The sequence below is a fragment of the Lactuca sativa genome, chromosome 4 (assembly GCF_002870075.4).
Source record: "Lactuca sativa cultivar Salinas chromosome 4, Lsat_Salinas_v11, whole genome shotgun sequence".
In the NCBI taxonomy this organism is placed as follows: domain Eukaryota; kingdom Viridiplantae; phylum Streptophyta; class Magnoliopsida; order Asterales; family Asteraceae; genus Lactuca; species Lactuca sativa.
The window spans coordinates 28,693,176-28,703,526 of NC_056626.2; the positions used below are offsets into that span (position 1 = coordinate 28,693,176).

Consider the following 10,351-nt stretch of genomic DNA (forward strand, 5'->3'; position numbering starts at 1 on the left):
CCATCATTGCCTCCTTCCAAAAGGGTTTAAAGATTACCTCCTCAAGGCCCAAAGCCTTTACACAATCGACTTCCGGCCTAGGGCTCTTCACGATTTGGATAAAACCGAATTGTGTAATTGGACAATCTGGATTGGACTATTTGGTTCGGATATTTTGATTTTTGGATTGGTTTTCAACAAAACCGAATTATTATTTTGGATTTCGGATTGGTTTTGGTTTATAAAATAAGAACCGAATAATAATAAAAAAAAACCGAATAAAGATTTATTATTTATTTATTTATAATATATATCTATAGTTATTTATTAATTTTGTAATTTATATTTTCAAATATGTTCAAAACGTTTCATCCGATAAAAAAACATTAATATGCATTTTCTCTTAAAAATTTATATCTATAATATATTTAACCATAATATATCTTCTTAGTAATTGTTTATAAATTTCAAATCACAAATAAATAATTTGTTTTCGTTTCTTGCGTAAAGTTGGGTAATATTATAATTATATGACGTTTAAAAATGTTTCGGTTTTTGAAAACCGAATTGTAAAAACCGAGCCAACCGAATTGTAATTGGATTGGATCGGATCGGATTTGAATTTAGTTTGGACTATTTGGATCCATGTTTTGAAAACCGAAATCAATTTGGATTCACTTGATTGGATAGGATCAAACTGATCCATCCAAACGAAGTTTAACGAACACTCCTATTCCAGCCCACGATCTTGAATGAAAAATGACAGAACCAGGATGTTACAGGGTCACTGCCCCGAATTAAGAAACGACTCAAAAAAGAGTGTTACAAATCATTGACCAAAAAGGATATGATCTCCACCAACAATCCTATGTACACCAATATCATATGTAGGTTCATCAACAATAGCATTCTTACATTTATGTTGGGTAACATACTTGAAGCATCAGTATTTGAAACCATCATAGTTGCAACTTCATTGCTTCCGCTTGTCGGTCCCCTTCCACTTGATCGATTTCCATCAGGCCCATTGTCATTTGGACGATATGCACAAATATTGACAACATACAACATAATTATATGTGGATACACATAACATACAATATATAAATAGTCCTTTAACTCCCCATTTTCATTTATATAGATAATAGTGGTGATCGTGTGATATTTATAATATAAGTTGATTCGATTATTCACTGCACATATTTTTCTAGCCACTAAATCAATCAACCCAATATGGTTATACCCAAATGCAAATTCAAAGTGAGATTATATAACATTTATTGGTAGGTACTCCAAAACGTCATTAACATTCTCTCACGCCCCTCTATTACAAAAAGATATTATAATACTATCCTTTATACATAAATGGTTCAAAGAAATAGGAAGATAAAGATGATACAATAGAATGAGAGAAGGAACTTGGAATACTTATGTATTTATTAGGAAGATATTTGATAAAAAAAACAATCACATCACAACAATAATGTATCCCTTGAACCATTAGTGGAGGAGATTCATATTTTTTATTAACAAACAACAGTTTTCCTAAAAAAAAAAATACCAAATGTTCTTTTTTTCTTACAATTGCCAAACAAAAATACTCAATCTTAGAAATGACAATTTTACATAAAAACATTAAATCGTTTAGAAGAATATATGAAAGAGTTTGTACCGTCATCCTGAAACATATGGTCTGATAGTAGCAACGGATGGTTGGACACATAAGAGTCAACTGCATGAATATATATATATATATATATATATATATATATATATATATATATATATATATATATATATATATATATATATATATATATATGTCATAATAATATGGGCAAGTGGTGTTTGTATATGTAACACAACATCTGTTTTTAAAACAATGAATATTTTTCCAACATGCACCTTCTGATAGCCCTCTCATTGTCAAGCTTGAAATAGGGAAATCCATGATATACATGTTTAGTAGATGACTTGGCAGTAAGCATAGAAAGATGATTGGCCCGTCGATATAGTTAAATCACTTGAAGAAAAAAAAAAATAATAAACGAATATTGAAAGTAAAAGATTCATGTTCTCTTCATAAAAGGGTTGCTATTTTGGTTATTTTATGGAGGAAAAAAAAAAAAAACCTTGGCTATGGTTATTTTCTCTTCAAAAAAAAAATATTTGAAGGGCGTAATTTGATAAATTATGGGTCGGGTCGGTCCTTTTATACGATATTTATTATTTATAACGGTTGCATGGGAAGATCCTCGTTCGTGATTACCAAATACAACCTGCAATTGATTTCGAGGGTTTAGGGTCTAGAGTCTAGACGAATCGATTTGGGGCTCCCTCTTTCGCATCCATTCTCCATACCTTGTTCAGGCGATCTCCATACCTTGTTCAGGCGAGCCAACCTCCGGCGGCGACAGACCATTCTACTTCAGCGACGCAGAGCCCTTCTCAGGCAATAGTTCTTTGATTTGGGTTTCTTGAAGGTTTTAGTATTTGTTTATTTCCCCTAGAAATATCATATCGATAGTTTATCATTGATCTTGATGATGAATTTGTTAACTAGTGTTCTGAAGTTACAACATATTGGCGCAAGTGTTTGAGGATAGTAAACATAATATATTCCCTTAGGTTTTATGATTTCAAGTGCTCAATGGATATTCTAAAAGAATTCAAACTGATCAAATCAATCATATCTAAGATCGTCATATCTCTGTGTGATATTCTAGAGTTGTTTAGTTGATTATTATCGTGATTTAACACAACCTCTGTTTCAAGAATTGTTTAGAAACCAAATCTTGCATGCGTATTAAACTATTAATCGACTACTAAGAGCGAATTTGGAGCTCAAGGATCTCTGATCATATTAGGGCTCTGAAGCAGGTTGTTAACGTTTTGGGGATGTAGCATTGACTGATCTATTGTTCGACAGTTTTCATAAAACAGAAATCCCTTTCTGTTATCTCTATTTTCTCATCTTAAATATCAAATGTGACAATTAATGAAACCCTTTTTGGTGTATGTTTCTTATTTATAGGTGGTGTTTTAGATGAGTGTGATGTATGATGATTCACAGGTGAACTCATCCAGCAGTAATGATTTTGCTGCAGTTCTGGATACAGAGTTGGATTCCACATCTGACACTTCTCCTGAACAAAAAGAAGATGCCAATGAGACATATGATCATATGGATATAAATAGGTGCCTATTGAAATTGTTTCACTCAAAAAGAATTAGATATTCCAACCACTAAGTTTCCATCTTTAATGCATCTATTTTTTTGCATGTGAGAGAAGGTATAATCAAGTGTCTTGAATGTTTCAGTTGTGATCCTTTTTTCCACTTTTAATAGATTTTATTCTATAGGACAAAAAGGCAAAAGATCGATGATGTGTTAGAAAATGTAGAAACATCAATGAAGAAGGACATATGCACACATCCTGGTACTATTGTAGGAATGTGCTTCAAGTGTGGAGAAAAAATGGATAAAAAAATCGGTGTTGCATTTAGGTACATACACAAGGTTATTCTCTTCTTTCATAAAACCAAATAAGTTTTCAATTGCATATTTCTGAAAAAACTTATATAATCATATCTCAATTTGAAGGGTCTAAGGCTTACTAAGGATGAGATCACTCGTTTGCGTGAAAGAGATTTAAACAATCAATTTAGCCAAAAAAAGCTATGCTTGGTTCTTGATTTAGATCACACCTTACTTCACTCCACTCAAATTACCGATTTAACCCAAGAAGAAGGATATTTAATGAACCAAAGTGAGCATACACAAGGTATTATTACTATTCCCTTTTGTTAAATTTATGTTTCTTGAGTTATAAGTGAAAGTATTAAAGTGAAATTACCTTTGAAATGTTTTTTGACAGATGCATTAAGAGAGAGTCTCTTCAAACTAGACTCCATTCAAATGTTAACAAAGTTAAGACCTTTTGTTCACACTTTCTTGAAAGAAGCAAGTGAACTCTTTGAAATGTACATTTACACTAGGGGAGGAAGAGCTTATGCTCTAGAAATGGTTAATCTGCTTGACCCTAAAAAGGTTTACTTTGATTCAAGAGTGATTGCTCTAACTGATTGCCCTAAAAAGCATCACAAAACCCTTGATGTGGTTCTTGTTCAAGAAACTGCTGTTCTAATTCTTGATGATACAGAAAGAGTAAGCACTTTTACACTACATTTAGTTTGTACCCAAAATCTTGGTTTTAGATTAAAAAAGTTTCAATTTTGGAGTAAACATGTTAAAGATCAGAAAGCATAGGGACCATTTTTGTAACTTAATTAAAAAGTTGGTTACTTTGAATATTTAGGTGTGGGGGAAGAAGGACAAGGAGAATCTTATTTTGATGGAAAGATATCATTTTTTCGCTTCAAGTCGTAAAGAATTAAGATGCAGAGGTTATAAATCATTATCTGAATTGAAATTGGATGAAAGTGAAGTTGATGGAGCTCTTGCAAGAATTTTACAAGTGCTCAAGCGAATCCATCATATGTTCTTTGATTTGGTATATATTCTTCTATGAATCTATCAATATATATAAATTTATGTTCAAAAATTGCGTTTAATTATTTTCCATTTTAGGAACTTGGAGATGATTTCACAGGCCGAGACGTAAGACAGGTGAGAATTTAATTTTTAGACAAAGTTACATAAATGGTCCCTATACTTAGCATAACGTACAAGATTTGTTCCTTGTGATGAATTTCCAAATATGGTTGAAATAAGAACCCACAATAAAATTGAAAACATTTTTTTTTAGACTAGATGTGATAAAAATGAAAAAGCATAGGGACCATTTTTGTAATATATAGTGTTGCAGGTGTTGGGGACAGTTCGTGGTGAAATCTTGAAGGGGTGTAAGATTTTTTTCTGTCGTGTGTTGGCAACAGAATTTCATCGGTTATGGAAAATGGCAGAGAGATTAGGGGCTAAATGTGTGACAGATGTTGACATGTCAGTGACACACGTCATTTCCGTAGATGGTGGACATGACAGGTGTCGTTGGGCGGCTCAAGAAAACAAGTTTTTGGTTCAACCAAGGTGGTTGGAAGCCGCAAATTACTTGTGGAAGAGGCAACCCGAGGAGATATTTTCTGTGATTGTAAAGGAAATCAAAGAGAACACGTGATGTTTTTGTTTTTCTTTTGTTTTTTTTACAAGGATATTTGTATTATGTAGTGATCATTGATGTATAATGGAGTCGTTTTGATCAGAAATCGGTGTAAAGAAGTATTAGAGTTAACACTATTAGATTTGATTATTCTTCTGTTGATGTCGATGTTATTCGCATGAGTAATGCTTCATTGTTTTGTATTTGGTTAAATACTAAATGGTTAATGCATGAAGCTTTTTAACATATGAAAAACGGGTAGTTCTATAGTTTGTAATATCTCATAGCCACAAGAACAAACCATTTCAGGGTCTATTATATTTTTAGTACTCTGTTTTATTGTATATAATGTTTTAGTGTAAACACTATGACATGTTTTTATATAGTTATTGGTTAAATGTTTGCTTCATTTTTTTAAAATCATTGAATGTCTAAAAAATAGATATCCAAATCAGTATCCGAAATTTCGGATATCAACATCCACTATCTGAAATTTGAATATCCGGTTTTGAATACCACTCTTAGATGGTGGTATCATTTTCTATTTTTATATATGATTTTTATTAAGATACAGGAGAAATGACAATTTTATCTCACGTGAGAGGATGTTTTTATGGTAATAAATGAAATTTAACAAAAATTGACGGAAGGACAACTGCAACAAAATATATTCATAGGACTGAGATGATGGGAAAGCAAATTGGACTTGGAATGAAGTTTTTTTTTTTTTTTAAATATAGGGACCAATTTTATAATTTAGAAAGCTTACTTACAAAAACTGCATAAATTCACGAAATTTTATCACATAAAAACCATTATAAAAAGGGTATATTTTTAAACAGAAGCTTTTGGTTTTTGGCGAAAGGTGAAAAAATAGAGCTTCATAGATATTATTTTTTACTTTAAGTGGAAAAATATGTCCATTGTTTTAAAGGGGCCATTGCGAATATTATGATAAAGTAGAAGGTCCAACCGTTGGGAATTTGAGTTGAGTAATAAATACGCAAACTTGCATATTCCGTGAAGGCGCGAAACAAAACCACCTTCATCCGTCCAATTGTCCAAAAATCAAACACACAAAATCGCCGGTTTTTAGGGCATGCCGCAACTGTAGAGATTCAGACACAAATTCAATGGCTCTCCTTTCATACTTCGCCTCTAACAGGGACAGGGGTCGAGAGAAGTATGCGCTTCCTTCCTTAATTTCACTTTCTATTTCTTTCTTTTTTTTCAAAATTTCCAGATTTTTGTTTCTCGTTTTTTTTAGATTTTAGATGATCTCAACGGGGACTGTATTTTTTATTCATTGTTTATGTTAATCCGTGAAGTGTTAGGATCCGGAAGATGAATAATGACGATGATGACAACAAAGATGCTACTAGAACAGAAACCCCTCTTGCTTCCATCGCACAGGCGTTTGAGGAAATTGCGGATTTGATTAAAAAGGGGAACAAAAGTGAGGGTTCGGTTGATTTGCGTTTGAAGCCGTTTTGTGAAGCGTGTACTTTGGTGTCTGTGCTTTTTGGTTGTCTCGGCATTGCTTTCAGATTCGCAGAGATGGAATACACCTCAAAGGTTTGTTTTTTCTTTTGAAATCTGAATGATGATCAAGCTTTAACCATATCCCCAATTCTGTGATATATTTCCACATAGATCATTGGTATAGTATACCTATATAGCGTTTCTTTAAACTATTTTTGATATCCTGATAACAGGGTGTTTCTATATGTGATTCGTGAAAGGAAAAAAAAAACAAAAAAAACAAAACTGTGTTTTCTTTAAATCAAAACTCTCTAGAACACTAAAATGTGATTATGATTTATACCAATAGAAGCAGCAGGCTGTAGATTTCAGACTTATATCAAGGAATGAGTTATAGATGATGAATGTTACTTTTTTATTTTAACAGCAATATGTGACCTTAATCTCATGTTGTTTGGAAAGTTCAAAATACAAGAGCTAATTACATCATGAAACTGGAGCTCTTTTCTTCTTATTGTGGTACATAAATAAATTTATTAGATAACTGCAGGAGTGCAAAACAACTTCACTTGTACCCAATTGCAAAGGACCTGGTTTCAGTGTGATACCAAAACCCTTTTCCATCCATGTCATTTAACTAACTTTCTTTGAACACTTATAACATCTGAATAACATATAGTGAACATTTGAGACCCCTTACTCCTTTTTCCTGAAAAACAGTTAAACTTAACATCTGAATAACCTCTGAAGTATTCAAATGCTTTGCATGAAAATATGTAGTTTGGTAAAGCTGATGAATAAATGTGTTGAACAGAGAAAATTACCATTTTACATTTTTGTTTAGAAATAATAATAAAAAACATGCTAGCGTGGGGTACTATATGAAAACGAATTATGTTTAGAGCTGGAAGACACACATATATGAGCAAAACGACGCAGTTTTCTTCAAGTTGCGTTCATGGCGAAGAAGAATTGAAAGTTCAACAAGATGCTAACAGTGGTGATAATCTTGATAGAATAAAAGGATGGAAGCGAGATGCATATCTGTAGGCAAAGCTTAAGTACTGTTTGTTTTTTTTAAACGAATGTTTGTTTTTTTTAAGCGAAAGTTCATGAACAAAACATATTTTCATGTTGAAGTGAAGCAAAATTCTAGCATAAGCAGTAGCTATGAAGCAATGTTGTTATAATCTTTATCATTTCAAACCCATTTAACACAAATGAATCAGTCGAGAGTATCAAATCAAAGAGAAATCAATTCACAAAGCAAAAAAAAAAAGTAAAAAGTGAGTTGATGGTTTTGATCTGATTTGATTTCAGGTGCGTGATCTTCTTGAAGCATCAAAGCAGTTCGCTACATTAAGCAGTGTGGTTGAGTTTGACTTGAGAAACAAGACAGTCAAATCACCTGGAAGCCATACCCGTAACCTTCGCAGAGTTCGCCAGGGTCTTGATCTCATTAAAGAATTGTTTCAGAATTTCATATCAGACGAGTATGCTAATTGCTATGCATTTATATTATATCCCACACAATTAATAATAAATAAATTATATATATAATTATAATATAAGCATATTCGTAGGAACCATTCACTTAAAAAAGCAGCGACACAAGCATATCAACAAGTATGTGCACCATATCACACGTGGGCAGTTAGGGCTGCTGTTTCTGCTGGGATGTGTACTCTTCCAACAAGGGAACAACTCTTGCTTAAAATAAATGAAACTGGTAATTAACTACACTAGTTTTTATTAATTTAATAGTAAATAAATACTAAATATTATCTGATCTCGATTTTGTTGTTGTTGCTTGTTAGATAAATCAGCGGAGAAAGAAATGAGGAGGTACATAAAGGCGGCACATGAAGTTATAAAAAACATTGATAATCATTATATTTCTAGGAACATAGAGTTAGATTGGTGATGGATGATTTAATTTTGTATTTAGATTATTATCACATTATTATATAGTATGTATGTACACAATCTCAAAATTAATTTGCTTCCATGCATGCATGTAAACATTTAATTAATAATCTCCAACTTAATTCATACGTTTCTTCTGCCAAAAACTCTACCATTTCTTCTTCCTCCCTATATATACTTATCTCAATATATATATGGTGACTGAATTCTTTATTTTTTTTTTTTTTTTTAACATTTTACTAATTTAGAGAAACACTTGCTCTGTATGTTATCTTCAATATTTGGTAGGGTTAATTGTAGGAAACTAACATGTTTTAGCCTAATGGTTCATTTGATAAGGCATGTGGAACATGTGCCTCACTTACCATTGACACATGTTCGAATCTTAGAAGCTACATTCAATAGGCCAAAAAAAAAGAGGTTGTTTCTTGTTATTATACTATTGTTTTATGTCAAATTATAGCATTACCATCTTAATAGCACCATCGTAATCTTATAATTAAATAGTTTTTTTAATCATTTGTTTTAGTGAAAGAACCAAAAGTAATAATTAATAACTTCACAAAAAAAAAGCGTATATATAAAATACAATTAAAGATAAAACAACATATAATAAAAATAGAAAAAGAGACAAATTTAAACAAATCTTATAAGCTTATACCAACATTCAAAAAAGTTAGCCAAAAGACCATAATCTAATTGTCGCGGTCCTCACCGCCAAACAGGCTAAAAGGCTGGGACATGGGCTAAAATCATTGACAAATGGACCCTACTGGGCCCTACTTACCCCTTTCCACCCAAAAAAATACTCCCATTTTTCTTTCTATTTTGGGTTGGAACCAAAAAATTTGGGGATGTAAACTCACGATTTATCTGGCATTGGATCGTTAAAAGTTTAAAACGAGTCAAGTATGATTTCGAGCTTAGAATAAAGCTCATTTAATAAACAAGTCTAATCTCTAGCCTACAATGTAGGCTTGTTTAAGCTTGTGAGCTTAAACGGGCTTTTGTTTAATATTATTATTATCTATTACTTTTATTAATAAACTATGAAAAAGATAATACCAATCTTTAACAAGCTTTTATGGACAAACGAGCCTTAACAAACCAAATCCGAGCTTCCTATATGTTTCACGATCTCGAGCCTCCAGAATCTTAATGATCTCGAGCTTCAATAACTTTAAACAAGTCTGGATCGATTAGTTTTCTCATTTACATCCCTACAAAAGATACTCTGAACAAATTCTTTTCATTTTTCATCTATTTTTGCATGGATTTAACATTTTCGAAAAACATGGTAAAACTCTATATTTTTCTTTGAATATGGTGTTTTATTTTTAATTTCCTGAGAATAAATACCAATATGGTATTTTGTCAGATAATCATGAGAAAATATATTTCTCGACAAAAATATGGTATTTTCTTAGGCGTTCGCTTGTATTTTTTTTGATTATTTGTTTTATTTTGTTTTTTATTTCATTATTTTGTCGCAACATATTAAGCACAATGTATAGATCTAGAGTAAATTACACGGATGGTCCCTATGGTTAATGGTTACTTGCACGCTTGGTCCCTAAGAAGTTTTTTTAACTCGGACCATCCCTAAAACCTAAATTTGTTACCCGCCCAGTCCCTAAATTAACTTCGCCATCTATTTTGCTGTTATTAACCCCCATGTGAGTAGCACGTTGGGGGCATTTTTGTCCTTCCATGTTTATAGCCACTTAAAGACCTACCCAACCTTCTTTTTATCAATTTCTTCTTTCTCGTTCTTCTCGGTGCACTGGTGCACCGACTTCATCAGTAAGCTCCAAATAATAACATGCCTGAATGTTGATTTTTTA

General features: G+C 32.1%; 2 protein-coding genes across 3 annotated transcripts; both read left to right on the top strand.

Moving 5' to 3' along the window:
* Nucleotides 1-1,881: 1,881 nt before the first annotated feature.
* Nucleotides 1,882-5,354, top strand: LOC111894400 (RNA polymerase II C-terminal domain phosphatase-like 4). 2 transcript variants are annotated; one of them, XM_042900882.2, is made up of 7 exons: nt 1,882-3,177; nt 3,343-3,499; nt 3,584-3,764; nt 3,858-4,147; nt 4,299-4,493; nt 4,571-4,609; nt 4,879-5,053. In XM_042900882.2, exons 1-7 carry the CDS (start codon nt 3,026-3,028, stop codon nt 4,912-4,914), a joined length of 1,050 nt encoding a protein of 349 aa, XP_042756816.1. In that variant the 5' UTR covers nt 1,882-3,025; the 3' UTR covers nt 4,915-5,053. The 2 variants fall into 2 exon arrangements, with proteins under 2 accessions (XP_042756816.1, XP_023746241.2); XM_023890473.3 differs by having other exon boundaries at nt 1,909-3,177; nt 4,809-5,354.
* Nucleotides 5,355-6,109: 755 nt separating this feature from the next.
* Nucleotides 6,110-8,633, top strand: LOC111894478 (ACD11 homolog protein). Its single transcript, XM_023890554.3, has 5 exons — nt 6,110-6,282; nt 6,428-6,674; nt 7,902-8,074; nt 8,165-8,310; nt 8,399-8,633. Exons 1-5 carry the CDS (start codon nt 6,233-6,235, stop codon nt 8,503-8,505), a joined length of 723 nt encoding a protein of 240 aa, XP_023746322.1. The 5' UTR covers nt 6,110-6,232; the 3' UTR covers nt 8,506-8,633.
* The last annotated feature ends 1,718 nt before the right edge of the window (nt 8,634-10,351 follow it).

Bases quoted from the DNA above. Each gene is read 5' to 3' on its own strand.
- LOC111894400 (XM_023890473.3), top strand. From the start codon at position 3,026: ATGAGTGTGATGTATGATGATTCACAGGTGAACTCATCCAGCAGTAAT. The intron at 3,178-3,342 runs GTGCCTATTGAA...TTTATTCTATAG, and splicing joins GATCATATGGATATAAATAG to GACAAAAAGGCAAAAGATCG. The intron at 4,148-4,298 runs GTAAGCACTTTT...TTGAATATTTAG, and splicing joins TTCTTGATGATACAGAAAGA to GTGTGGGGGAAGAAGGACAA.
- LOC111894478 (XM_023890554.3), top strand. From the start codon at position 6,233: ATGGCTCTCCTTTCATACTTCGCCTCTAACAGGGACAGGGGTCGAGAG. The intron at 6,283-6,427 runs GTATGCGCTTCC...TAATCCGTGAAG, and splicing joins AGGGACAGGGGTCGAGAGAA to TGTTAGGATCCGGAAGATGA. The intron at 6,675-7,901 runs GTTTGTTTTTTC...ATTTGATTTCAG, and splicing joins AGATGGAATACACCTCAAAG to GTGCGTGATCTTCTTGAAGC.